The 14,901-nt window shown below is 38.9% G+C and overlaps 1 protein-coding gene across 1 annotated transcript in view; it reads left to right on the top strand.

Moving 5' to 3' along the window:
- Positions 1–423: 423 nt before the first annotated feature.
- Positions 424–14,901, top strand: part of lsamp (limbic system associated membrane protein) — a 476,457-nt gene continuing 461,979 nt past the window's right edge. Inside the window, exon 1 of the mRNA XM_004567024.4 lies at positions 424–624. Coding sequence (XP_004567081.1) covers positions 561–624 — 64 coding nt within the window. The 5' untranslated portion in view covers positions 424–560. The remainder of the gene's footprint in view (positions 625–14,901) is intronic.

Genomic DNA, 14,901 nt, shown 5'->3' with positions numbered 1-14,901 from the left:
AAAAAGAACCAAACTCATTTAAAAAAACCAAAAAACTACTGTACTCTTTAAAGATTTCGGAACAGCCTGCTGCAATTACAGTACAGGCGGTCACATAAAATATCGTATTAATATTGCGTATCTGTTTATAGTGTCTATATATTTTGTACCATATGAAGCCACATGATAGCCTTAATCCATACAGTACGAATACATGTAGAGATGTGAGTATGAAGGGATGAAATACGGGGCATCCTTCTTTTTGAGTTCATATCTAAAATTGTGAATACCTGTAAAATATTTGGATCATAGCTGTAGTGCCGCCTCAAAGTGAGAGCCACCGGGGTGACTGTAACGTGGGTGAGATGGAAGATTCTCGGTAGGGGTCGCTAATGTCCGCGCAAAGGTAGCAGAAGAATCAGTGACGGTCTCAGGCTCTCCTGCTCATCAGCTCCGCTCAGGCTGGGATTTCTTCCTCCGCTCGGCTTCATCTGCAGCGCTTTCTCGTCGGGAAACTTACCGCTGGAGACGGAGCCTCATCTGGAGGAGCGCGGAGCTTTTGCACCTGAGTGAAGGAAACCATGGCTTACTTCTGGATACACACCGCGTGGATCGCCGGCGTCGCTTTCCTCTTTGGATTTCAAGGCAAGGGACCGTTTTATTCTTTTCATTTGGTTTCCCGCTAGGAATCACTGGAGTTAAGAGGAAAATGACATCAACAGTGGATATTTAATGTGCGTCTGTCCGTCCGGTGCTGACTCGAGTTATGAAGGTATGTGAAGAGACTTCCCTTCCTGTGAAACACCTGACAGGGCAGAGAAGTGGGGAGTCCTCGCGGTGAAGCTTCTCACTTTTACTGTTACAGCAGAGCGCCGTTTGGTCTGAATAAAGTTAGTGGTGAGTGTCTCGGAGCTGAGCTGACAGCAGTGAGCGCGCAGTAGCGCCCTGTGACACAGAAAAGAGCAGCACTGGAGGCTGATACCCCTGACAGCTTCACTTGAGTCTCCTCAGCAGGGGAGTAGAGCATTGCAGAAACGTGGAGGGTGCTGGACTGTCAGCTCAACAGTTGTGGTTTTGTAGTGACGCATACTGTAGATCAGTTTGGATCATTAGTTTATGATCCTTTGCAGTCTTTTTGGCACTGCGCTCATCGTGGCAATGAGCCCATTACTATGGATATGTGATTCATGTGGACTGTTGAGGAAGGGAAAAAACAAAACAGTGTGTGGTAGAAAACGAGTAAAAGAGGATAGTATGTTTGCAGTTAAAGGGGAGATTGGTTTTCGTGTCTTCTCGCTTGTCTATTTTAGCAATTAAATGCCGGCTTTAACTAATGATGCTCTCCAGACTGTGAGCAGATCGGCACTAAAGGAATTTAGGAAGAGAGTGGTGACAGAAGCTGCTTAGTCTGAACTGACGAGAAAAACATTTTTAGGTAAGAAAATATTATCAAATACTTAACAGTCAGCTGGAATAATAATAATAATAATAATAATAAGAAGAAGAAGAATTAAAAGGTGATAGTCAGTGAGTAAGAGCAGTTAACACGTTTCTGTTTAAACCAAGGCACATGCTGAAGTGTTAAGGATGAACACCACTGAGAGAACCAAGACCTCCATCACCTACAAAGCTGCCTTCCAATTATGTGCATAGATTAGCTTCACCCGCAGCAAATTCTTTTTTGGCAGGACCACAGATGCTGAGGAATGTGTGCATGTCAGTCAAAAGCAAGCAAAAAAAAGCTTATGAATTGTTGATTGGTATTATATTTCAGGGGCGTTAGCACTTAACTCATTGATCTGCTGATGGAAGAAAATGATTTCCTGGCTTGAAGACAGTATGGAAACATCCATCCATACTTAAGCATGTATATATGGATAAACAAACAACCTACTTCTTTTAAAACCATTGTATTCTCCTCTAAAATGAAACAACATTCACTGACAATTCTGTGTGTCAGTGTGTGCATGTTCTCCGTGTGCTTGTGTGGGTGTCCTCTGGTTACTCTGGTTTCCTTCCACAGGCCAAAAACATTCTCGTACTTCTGAATTGGCCATACGTAGACTGTGAGAGTGTGTGGTTTCCTGTCTCTGTGTCTCAGCTCTGTGATAGACTGAAACTGATGTGTCCATCCCAGAGTGTAGCCCTCCTTATCATTTGACTTTTGTCAAGTGACCCAGACTCAAACTTGGATAAGCAGTTAAAAAAATGGATGGTGTAAGAAAGTGGTTGATGGATGCGTGCCGCCCACTGCAGCATGACATACTTACACTTTTAGAGTTTTTGCAGTATTTTGGTACATGCTGAGCATGTTTAATGATCAGCGACGGTACTAAAAACCACCTGGCTAACATTGTGTCGGTACACCTGCAAAAAATGTTCTGACTCATCACAGCATTGACACGGGACCTCAAGGGGTATTGCTGGGTTTGTGTGGATGACTTGAGGCACATAGCAGTAAAATCTTGTAAAATTGCAGAATCTTTAACCTCCTAAGACCCGAACTCTTCCACGGCATGCATTTTTAATTTATCTTTGATATTTGGGCTGATTAGGGTCCGATGAATGTAAAAACAAAGAATTACCAGATTTATTTTTTTTTACCCATTTTTGCTTCTAAGAAAAATGAGAGCCACAAATAAGGATATTCGTTTAAAATTTCGATAGAACAGTAGCAGTATAATGTCTTTGTAAGTGGATATCAGGCCCTTGTAGAGCAAAATTGAGTATTTGGGTCTAAATAACCAAAAATGTGATGTCCACATATGTGGATGCCAGGTCCTAGGAGGTTAAAAAGTTTGCAACTAATAAGTAATGAAAAACAGTTCCCTTTTTACTGTGGGAAGAAAGAAGTCTTCAGAACTGAGTCAGTCTACAGAAAGATTGTCAGTGCTATGAATAAAAATTGGCATATGTCTACATTAGCAGAATTATTATGTTAGCATTGTGAAGAAGCCAGATGTAATCACTGCCTATTGTATTTTCTGTTCACTGAAGCATTATAATTTTGCTATTACTGTCATGCAGACCAATCACACTAGCTGTGGCGTGGGTTGCCACAGTTTGTAGTTATATGTTTAGGAGGGTGCAAGTCAGGTCGCGATGTGGTCAACAGTGTAAGCTATGCTGTAGGTAAGATTATGCCGCAGGTTACAGCCACAAGTATGGGACTACGCTATACTGAAGATGATGAACACAGTATTATGAATACAGCTTGACATTAGCCTCTACTATACAGCAGCGACAGACCAAAACCAAAAAGAAAATATAGCAGTTCGGGCAAAATATGAATTCATTTTGAATTTAAAATTGATTTAAAGATTTAAAATTGGAGAAATCTCTGTGCCCAGTGGACAAGGATGAAAATCAATGTTAGATGCCTGTGATCTTTGGGCCCTCAGGTGGCACCGCACAAAAAATGAGGTATGATTCTGTCATTGACCCATACCTGATTCCACGGGCTCGGGAACATGTTCAGAAACAACCCAGTGTGCCATGCATTCCACAAATACAGGTCAAATGTCTATCACGCAAAGAAAAAGCCATATTGGAACATGATCAAGAAATGCTGCCGTTTGCTTTGGACCAAAGCACATTTAAAATGCATTGAGGGGAACTAGAAAATCCTTCTGTGGTCAGATGAATCGAAATGTTTAATTCTTTTTGGAAAACATGAATACAACATCCTCCAGACTAAAGAGGAGCAGGACCATATGCTCCATTTCCAATTACATGTTTTTCAGTGACGCTCTTGCATATTTCAGCAAGATAATTCTAATTTCTCTACAGCAGAAAACTCCCATCCCAACATTTTTGAAATGTGTTGCCACCATCAAAGTCAAAATAAACAACTATTTTTCTTAAAAAGGTTCAATTATTCAATTTAAGTTTTTTTCAATCATGGGTTTACAAGATTTGTAAATCACTGCATTCTGGTTTTATTCAAATTTTGCACAGTGTCTGAGCTTTTTGAGTGGACTTGGATTGTATTTTCCGAACTCCTAGAAAATAATGACTTTACCTGTTGAAAACCTGAACTGCACGAGTGAGGGGCAAAAAAAGAAAAGATAAAATATCTATAGTTAGGATTCCTGTCACTATCTCTTACATTAAACTACGAGTTAGTAAGCTGTCAAAGTTTTTCTTTTTTCTCTTTCCCTCCCCTTCAACATTTCTCTCATTCTCTCATGAGCTCCTTATTGTCCCTTAGTGGCTTTTTGAAAAAATCTTTGTCGACCAAAGCCATCCTTTCTTTGTTTATATCTAGACCTCTACTGGAATTATTTTCCCAGTGCTGCATGCGCATGACAGACAGTAAAATCATTGACTGCAGGCTGAGCCATTGTTTCCTCTGAGGGGAGCAGTGATAGCCATCTCTCTGCAAAGCTACTTTAAAACTGTCATCTGCTGTGACTTCAATTGATTTGGATGTTGACACTGTTTGCTGCCGGCTTTTCAAAGTGCAGCCAATGAACCAGACCGCCTGATAAACCAATTTCATGAAATAATATACTTGCATGAATGTGGGGTGGGCTTTTGGGAAAGACTTTGAATTTTATGTGTATATTTGCCCTTTTCCTTAATTATGTAATCAGCTCAGCTACTTTCTTCAGTTAACAAGTATTTATCAATCAATCAATCAATCTTTATTAGCAGACTTGATGTCCATAAAAACAAGACAGAAGAAACACACAACACCCCCCCAACCCCCCCCCCCCCCCCCAAAAAAAACCCACAAGGTATAAACCTTAAAAAAAAATAAAAATAAAATAAATAAATATATATATATATATATATACATATATATATATATATATATATATATATATAAAGCATTTGTAAAAATATAAAACCATAATATACATAAAACACAATTACTTAAAAGAAATCAATAAATACACAAGCACTTCAACCAGTGCTTTCTCAGACTGGATGAGTAACGGGTACTACTCACTGTCAGATCTGTAAGTGCTAAAATTACACTGTTACTCGAACCATCCAGTCGTTCTCTAAAATTGAACATTAACTTTCTTAAAAGTGCTTTAAAAGTCCAAACACCCACAGCTACAAACATCTGTCTGGCACTACCCCTTCTAGGTATCCTGCAAAGGATTCTCATCGTATAATTATATGCAACATAATTATACGATTTTTATTTTTATTCCTATTTATTCTATTTATCCCCTTCGTATATTTTATTTATATTGTCTCTGTATTTATATATATGTGTGTGTGTGTATATATATATATATATATATATATATATATATATATATATATATATATATATATATATATATATATAATATTCTGTAACTCTGTAACTTCTGTCGGTGCTGTGCTTTTTTGGAAATCGAATTTCCCAGAGGAACCCACCCGAGGGATTAATAAAGTTCTATCTAATCTAAATCTAATCTAACATGCAGCTTCTGCATGCTACATTGTTTGTAGGATGACCACAAGGGGGCAGTATATAGCGGTGTGCAATACGCTTTAAACAAAACTTTTTTTAACTGGAAGTGAACAAAAGCTGAATTTGCGTGCAATAGTATTTGCCTGCACATAGAGCTTACACCGTTGTCTGTATATGTCATCATCATCATTCATTTGCTCAGTAATAAAGTGACCGAGGTATTTCACCTTTTTATGAACTTTTTTTGTGCCAGTTTAAACAAAGGGAAATTTAGTTGTTTATCCTGCTTGGTTCTACATATCAAAACAGCACTTTTAACAGCATTGTATTTCATGTCATATTGCACACCATATTCAGTACAGACATTGAGAAGATCCTGTAACCCAGCACTGCTTGGACTAAAAACAACCAGATCATCTGCATACATAAGATGATTTATCAATGTTTTACCTAATATACACCCAGTGTTACAGGCTCTCAGCTGTATGGACAAATCATCAACACATAGATTAAATAAAATTGGAGACAAAATCCCACCCTGTCTAACACCATTGCTGACACCAAAGGGGGCAGAAATACTGCTTCTCCATTTAACCTGCATGTTCTTATGAGTGTAAGAGAGAATCCTCACGATGTATTGAGGAACTCCCCGTCTCTTCAGTTTATCAAAATGTTTTCTGTGGTTAACTCGATCAAAAGCCTTAGAGTCATCAATGAAACACATGAGGACAGATGAATTTTTAGCCCTATACAAACTGACTATTTCCTTGAGTGCATATATGCACATGTCAGTGCCGTGCTTTGGTTTGAAGCCAAACTGATTATCCAGAGAAGAGATGAACACACTAACTCTGTCAAACAAGATTCTTTCTAACACCTTAGACAAAATACTGGCGAGTGCAATCGGCCTTTAATTATCCAAACAGCTCACTTTTGCAGCTTTGTCCTTCATAACTGGTACCAGTAAAATACACAGCATTGAGTCTGGTAATATGCCATGAATCATAAACCCAGTGAAACAGAGTGCTAGAAGAGGAGCTAGCCTCAAACTAGCATGTTTTAATACCCAGTTTAATACCCCTCCAGGTATTCTACCTCTGACTATAGCTGTGCTGAGATCAGTTGTTGATTCCCCCACTCCCAAAAAACTTGCATTTAGACAGTTAAGTTTTCCCAAGTCCTGTTTGGACAACCATGTCTCTTGCAAGCATAAAATGTCACAATCTGCAAGCAGACTGTCCACAACAATCCGTCGAGCTTTATCCCCTGCACTCTGTCACAAACGTAGACCACGACAGTTGTAAGATAATACCCGAATAGACATCTTCATGTTGATACGTTGGTACCAGAAGGCGCCGTTATCTCCCCTGCTGGATCCACTGTGCTTGGCACCACCGTACCGGGCTTACGAGGTTCATAAAAACGCCGGACCAGAGCCCCTTCAGGCCAGAGTTCAGGATTGTACATTTCACCCACATCATTACATTCAGCAGTAACCTTGAAAGAGCCGAACCTGCTACGTTTACTAGCAATTTTTTGACAGGTCACATCTCTTTTGAGTTTCTCTCTCAAATACAGAGCAAGAGTTTCTGCATCTACATCCAGGGCAAATTTAGTGGCAAACACGCTCACCAATTTAGTTTTCACAGTTCTGATTGTACTCACAGCTCCAGTGCCGATAATCGATACAGGTCCAGGCCTCTTATTGTGTCCAGTAGTAGCAGCATGCATTCCTGAACCCGGATTAATCTTCTCCAGCTTGTGACGAGACTTGCCATTTTTCACAACTTTACTCTATTGTGGGGAGCATGTAAGAAGTACTGTCTCAACGGGATCCTCTGTTGTTGCTGTAGTTTCCATATTACGACCTGAGGCTGTCGTCGGAGCCCGATCTTTACCACATAGCAACATCTCCGGACAAAAAGCTGACACTGTGCTTGTCCCAGTCCTTGAAGCAGCCAAAGCTCCGGCTCCCTGCCTTCCGCGCGGGGCGCCTTTATTTTGACTCCCCCACCGCTTCTCTGTGTGTTTCCCCAGGGGAAAGTGGGAAGCGGTCCCCGACCCCATTCAGAGTAACAGGCTCAGCCGGTACCTCAGGCCAACACTCAAGAGCAGTCACACGTTGGTCGACCTCCACAGCATCGGTCATAACTTGCTCTCAGACATCCGCCTGTAGTTTAACTACATGTTTTAAAGCACCCACCTCAGCATACAGCTGGTCCATTCGCCGTAGTAGACAACACACATCCATGCTGGAGTATGTAACAGGCGGCAAATCATCCAGATGATGAAAGACAAATCTTGGGATATTCTCCCCACACTCATTCAGCACTTTAAGACGGAGTCTAATATTGTTGGCGTCTTTATGCTGTCCTTTATATCCAACGCACCGCTGTGAGGTACTGGGGCAGAGCTCAGGGGGGCGACTGTGGCTCAGGGGGTTGGGAAGCGTATCTGTAACCGGAAGGTCGCCGGTTCGATCCCCGGGCTCTCTGCCCTGGTCGTTGTGTCCTTGGGCAAGACACTTTACCCTGCCGCCTACTGGTGTGGGCCAGAGGGGCCGATGGCGCGATATGGCAGCCTCGCTTCTGTCAGTCTGCCCCAGGGCAGCTGTGGCTACAACCGTAGCTTCCCTCCACCAGTGTGTGAATGAATAGTGGCATTGTAAAGCGCTTTGGGTGCCTTGAAAAGCGCTATATAAATCCAATCCATTATTATTATTAAAACTTTCTTGGAGGCTTCAATCCCCTCGGATTCAAATGTGTTCGTGGCCAACAACACAATTTCATCCTGACTTAAAGTTTTTTACAGCAATGAAATTAAGTAGTTCATCCTCTACAATTACCCTTCCATCAGTTGTTTTATATATCTCTGGTTTTACCGCTTGTGACCGTTTGAAAAGTCGGAGTTACGTCTGCACCACCACCTGCTACATCCACCATCTTGTTTCGTCTTAGCCTTATTTATCTTCTGCTGAGCATCAATTTTAATCACTCAGGTAGATTTGTGTTCCACCTACTCTGTCTCCCTCTAACAAGGCCAGCTGCTAAAATGTGAGTAATAATTCATCACCAGCGCGGTGTATGGATTCTCGTTTATATTTACACTATATTAAGTAGTTAAATTGAAAAATACTGCATTTATCAAAAGCCGCAAACAGGATAACTGAGGAGTTATAAGTGGTCCTGTTTAATAAAGTGAGACAATGCAGTAAGAGCTCATTCATTATTTCCTTGGCAGTATGAAACAAAGCTCTTGGCTTTCATGAGCTTTAATGATGCTTTAGCATCATTGTATTTTTTAATGAAAGAACAGAGATCAGACAGACTGTTTAAATCATTGACGATGTGACCAAAACGAGTTTAGTGGATTTCACGTTGGTGCTTGTAATCCCAAATTTGCTTCACTGAAGAGTACCTGTCACTGATATGTCATCTTGTCTGTTAGGTTTTCTAGTCTACAGCTGGGAGAACCATTTTCTTCCTCTCTGAGTTTTAATTTGCTGCAAAAAGTTGTGCTTCAGTGATTATGACATATTTTCATCATTGGTGGCCCAGGCTTTGTGACTTGGGAATCACTGACATTAGAATCATGCAAACACGCATTTGTTTTCTTAGCCAGCAGACGACTTCATGGACGGTTTACAGGGAGAGAAGTGGATCTGTCATTGGAGATGAAGATGAAGATTGCTGCACTTCCTCTGACTGTCGGTGGTTTCTAGATAATATACTCAAACAAAGTTTCAGGCTCTTCAGCTGTTATCTTCTCTCTAACTAGCCAAAACAAATTTCTATCATTTCAAAAGGGAAATAAATCTTTTGAAAAGTATTCTTTTCTCAACTTTTAAAAATAAGTGTTTTGGTCACTGCTTTATTGATAAGATCCATTTGCTGTCTAAAAGTGGACTTTATCTGTCCTATTAAAATAAGATAAGGAATGTCTGTTTTTGCCTTGTTGTGTGGCCAAAACTAGTTGTGATATCTAATTCCAATGAAGTCTCTTGAGATGTAAAAAGTAGATAATCACTCCAGTGATCAAAGCCCTTTGACTTTAGGCAATCATCAAGCATGAATTCTCTTTTTTTTTTTCCTAATTAAGACCTTTTAACCATTTATAACACCCATACCATATCAATCACTTGCATGTATATGACATATATAGATAACAAAAAGTGCAGCTTCTGTTTTCCTTGCCTCACTGCATGTACACTCTAATAAGTACTTTTTAATGTCAAATGTAATTATGAATGCCTGCAGGTCTGTAGCGTAGCTTGTGTGATTCATAGTTTGCGACCCTGTGTATTTTGTTTATTTGGGTGAACGCACTTGATTAGTGTTAGATCATTTATGCAAAGTTACATTATGATTTCATTTCGTTTCATCTGCATTAACAAAGCTATCAAATGAGCTGACCTTAAGTAAGTCAACTGTTGCTAGGAGGTTGCTAGTTCTGACATAACATATCTGCCATGGTTGGAGTTTTTGAAAAAGACTAACAGGAAGTAACATATCCTGGCATACTTTAAACCTGTGGAACCAATGCTCAGGAAAATGGACATCACATATTCAACAAATACAAACAAATACAGCATTGATTTGTATTTATATCAAATCAATGCTGATACTGCGTATCAGTACTCATCAAACAAGAGTAAGCTCTGAAAGGACTTGATGTGTATACAGACACCACACGGTTTATTAAGTCATGGGCTTGTATGGGCTTGGACCCCTTTTTACCTTCAGAACCGCCCTAGTTCTTTGTGGCATAAAGTCACACGGAATTGAGATCTTGTAACATTACAAATTCAAAAAACAAGCTGTAGATGGTCTAAGGAGCTTGGAAAGAAAAGCGTCTGGACTTCTTTAAGTTTCCTTGAAGACGTTTCACCTCTAATCCGAGAAGCTTCTTCAGTTCTAAGAGCAATTGGTGGAGAGTCACAGATTTTAAGCCCTATGGGAGTGTCCCCAAGAGGGTCATGGACCTCTTATTGATCCTCTACCTAATCACACGAGCCAAGGTGTGAAAACGGTTGTGGGTCACAATCAGCCAGGGTTTCGGGTGAGCTCATTGTGAAACCTAGCCCCACCCTATCATCTGATTTCCTGAAGTCAAATGGCCCAGGATCTGAGTGGGCATTAAGGCGTCTGGGAAGGGATCTCAAAAGTGGATTATAGATGCCAGATAGTTGGTGTCGTAAGCCACCACCACAACTAATTTTAACATGTTGTCGCCTCTTGGCCAGGACTCCCTTGAAAAAGAGGTTTTTAATCTCAATGGGACTTTTCCTGGTAAAATAAAGGTTAATAATAATAATAATACCACTTCTGTTCAAAGATGGTTGTTCACAGTGGACATAGATGGCTTCTTTCACTTCTCTTTCAAACCATTTGTTTTCTCTGTCCAAAATGTGAACATTGGCATCCTCGAAAGACCTTTGTCCTTTAAAAGCAGATGAAAAGCTGAATCCTGACCACCTTGACATGAGTCTCAGCTGTTCATCTGCATCTAAAGGATGCCAATATTCACACGTATCAGGAATTGGGCAAATAGTTTGAGTTTAATTGACTTCGAACTACTTGCAAAGTATTTTCCTTTTTTTTTTATTTGAAACTTGTAAACTGCTGCCTAACATTATAAATGCTCACACAATCGCAATTTAAGGAATGTTATACCTCATAGTAATGTTAGTAGGCTACTCAGAAATCATCCTAACATTTTAGCCCGTGTTCTGACAACAAAATTTAATTTTCACATTGTAAATAAATGGTCTGCCACCACCATGCCTGTTTAATAAGGCAGTTCTGATGTACATTGAGGTCCCAACAAAGCAAAAATCCATCCATTATGTGCAGCATGTGTCCCGGTCGTTTAGCAAGAATGTTTTTTCTGCATTGTTGTACTGACTGTGTTTAACACTCATGTACAAAACAGTAACACTGATGTATCTGGTGAATACCTAACACAATATTACATTAATATTACACATGCATAAATAAAACCTGCCTCTATACATGACAGACTGCCAGCAGAAGCAGTGTTTGTTTTCAATGTTTCCTACACACACCTGCTGCCTGTAATTTACAGTTTAACTGCTAATGCTAAAGATGTTATGAAATCTTGTAAGATCTGATAAAATAAACATGCTGTGTTTTCTAGGAATCCAAAACTACTCTGTCAGAAATCATTTAAAAATGATTAATTCTTTCATTATGGTGACTTCAACTGAATCTGTCAGTGTAAGGCAATTAAAAATTTTATTTAGTCGATTCTTTATTTAATTAATGAAAAATAAAGTAAAGTGCTCTGAAAGTAAATAGAAATATACAACATTTAATGAACAGCAAACATTTTGGGCTAAAAAATAGGCTAAAAAAATGACTTTACCAAAATACTGTAACATTTTACTGAGACTGTTATCTCTTTGGTTCCTCACAATAAACAGCTGTACTGATTTTTATAGCATTATTCCTGAATTAAGTGTTTACCCATTAAATATATACATGCATTTATTTCCTATTAATCCTACTTTCAAACTGGTTAATCCTCTTCATGAAAACAACCCTAATACTGTGTTCAGCTGATGGATTCAAGCAGTTTACCAGAGTGCAGACAGTTCTACCATTGGGCAAGATTAATGGACTGGTGAACCATTTAAAATCGAATTGTTTTGTCAGTTTTTTGCTCGTTTCAGAGTGAATGGAAAACGATTTTTAAACTGTTTAATGTGATTTTTTTTTTGATGCCATCTATCTGTATTAGGGCATGGGGCTGTACATGAGCCGGAAACTAAATCTTTTATAAACCATTTTTCTACTCTCTATTTCTCATAAAATGTCCTGATTTGCAGTTTCCTCCAGCCCACCAGTTAATCTTATACCATCCTACTGAAAAAATCCTCAAAACATGTACTTTGTCTGGATACCATTTCAATTTCAAGAGCTCTAATGTGCAGCCATCAAATTTAGAAATAATCAGAAGCACTGAGGATATATACTTTGAGTTTCAACGAATTTTTTAATTGCTATTATTTCTCGAGCTTTTTTCAGCATCAATGTTTCCGTAATGTTTTTTTTTCTTCATAGTTATACTTGAACTGCTCCTCTTGACTGAAGTAGGTGGCACTTGATCAGCACATTTTCAACAGAAGAAACAAATGATGTATCACATGCCTCTCTGGCAGAGAGCGCACTGAGCGCACCTGATTTTAAAAAATGTTATCAAAGAGATTCAGTAACTAAAGTCATGATAGCCATTATCTGTGAGTGGGATTTTAGGTGTTAACAGAAAGAAAATCTGCTCCGTGAAACGTGCTTTATAGTACATCACTTAGGCCAAAAGTCGTTTTTAAATGAAACATTTGGTTAATCAAAAACGAAGAAATAAATCTGGTTGAATATGTAGCACCATAATAACAGGTCTTAATGATGCCTAACAGTGGCTTATAAAGCCCAGAAGTAAGAGCTGGACATAAACTGGTCACATTTGTGAACAAGTCTGTGTGAAAATTGCTGCAAATTCTGCTGGACACTCTGCACACGCTGTTGTGATCAAAGCCAAATGCAGTGATTAGTTTCAGTTGCAATCCTGACGTTTCCTCTGTCCAAACATGGCCGATTGGATTTTGCCTGCGGTGTAATGCCAATCGTACTGGGCTGACAAACAGAGATTCTACAGTAGCTCAGTCTGGATGACAGTGAGAGCATAGTTAGTGGACCTACATGACTGGAACAAACAGATTCAGATAACACACTAAGCAAGTCTGAAAACACACTTAGCTTTCAGCCAGTATTTTAGCACATGTCAGGATGCCGAATACCATAATTTGTAGATGGAAAGGAAAAAACGAGAAAATACTTTCAGCAGAGAGGATCATACACTGAGGAAGAGGAAATAAATGGATGTGTGTCACTCCGTGCTGCATGCGAGGTAAGGCGTCTTTTATAGCCATCCTACATGATGTGTGGGTGTTATAACAGACTAGATTTATACAGTCAAGAAGCTTAATGATGCTGTTGAGCAGCACTCTGCATGCAGAGTCACACATATACATTCACACTTATGTGAAACAGAAGAGCAGGAACCTGCAGTACCGTAGAAAAGGAGAATTGCATTGTAGATATGTGTTACTACTGTTACTATTAGGGTGAATCTAATACTAGTTACTCAGCAGTTACTATAAAAAAAAAATCAGCTCTGGGATGAAACGTGAGTTCATATCACTTAGATCACATAGGAGCCTTTAATCAGAAAACTTATCAGTTTTTCCATTAAGCGTGCTTAAGGTTTAATAATGTCTAAGAGCTGTTAAGACTAACAGAAGAGTTTAAGTTTAACTGGGATAATTTATCACCTCGAGAAGAATGCTGTTGTTGTGATTTGTCGGTATATAAATAACATTTAAATCAAATTGAACTGATTCATTTACCAGATGTCTGTGAAGATAAACCTCATAGAGTTCTGAACAACATGACCCCGTGCAAGCATATGATTCATTATTTCCATTGTTCCAGTTCTGAATAGGCTTCAGAAACTGGTGGTAGTAGGCCATATCAACACAGGTGGGCATCTTTGTTCGTCTTGCGTGCTGCAGTAAATTTACATAAGCCAGGTTCTTTCTACACAAACATGGTCTTGCAATTTTTTGACAAGACACAAACCACATTAGTGATAATTAGCTTTTCTTTATCCTATTCATCAGTAAATAAAATGGACACATTTAATTATTTGTAACATTATCACATTGTTTACGACAAGCGGGGGAAAACAGGTGTGGAGCTTTCACAAAATATGACATTCATGTCAGAAAGATACGGAAGGAAGTCTCATTAGGATTGGGTTTCATTTTTCAGGAGAGACAATTAGAGCGCAATTATAGACAGATAATATGAAAATCCATTATACATTTTCAGAATTATAAATAACCTCTGCAAGATTGATACTTAAATAAAACATTTTCATGAAAAAGGAGAATGTAACTTATTAGGTTTCTTTTTTCGTGCTGCTAGTAGAAGCAAAAAAAAGATTTATTTTTGTGTGAAAATCCAAATCCCCGTACCTGAGAACAAAAAAATGCAACTGCTGTTGTGCTGTGATTAAATCCTGACTTCTCTGTAGGAGTAGCAGTATTTGACTTCAGGCATTATCAAGCACGAATAAGTATAAAACAATAAAAAAAAAAGTAAAATATTGTATTCAATGAATTTGCACATTGCTTTCTGCACATGTAATTTTGCATTAATTTGGGGTATACACAAACACGAGACACTTTCTAAATCCTCTACAACAGCTAGTGGGCATCATTTTGACCCTGTCCTTCAACAAAATTAGTAATGACATTAGCAATGACAACAAAGGTATTTTGTGAAGAATTTAAATGGTAGCCTTCATTTAGATTAGACAAAATCATAATGTAAGATTAAGTTTCAGGGGGTGTATTTTATTTTCAGTGTCTTGTATTTACAATACCACAAAATAGCCTTGATGTGATTTTAGCCAGACACTTTAAGCCA

Source organism: Maylandia zebra, linkage group LG14 (assembly GCF_041146795.1).
Source record: "Maylandia zebra isolate NMK-2024a linkage group LG14, Mzebra_GT3a, whole genome shotgun sequence".
Classification (NCBI taxonomy): Eukaryota; Metazoa; Chordata; class Actinopteri; order Cichliformes; family Cichlidae; genus Maylandia; species Maylandia zebra.
The sequence above is the reverse complement of the archived record's forward strand: the minus strand, read 5'-3'. Positions and strand labels throughout refer to the sequence as shown.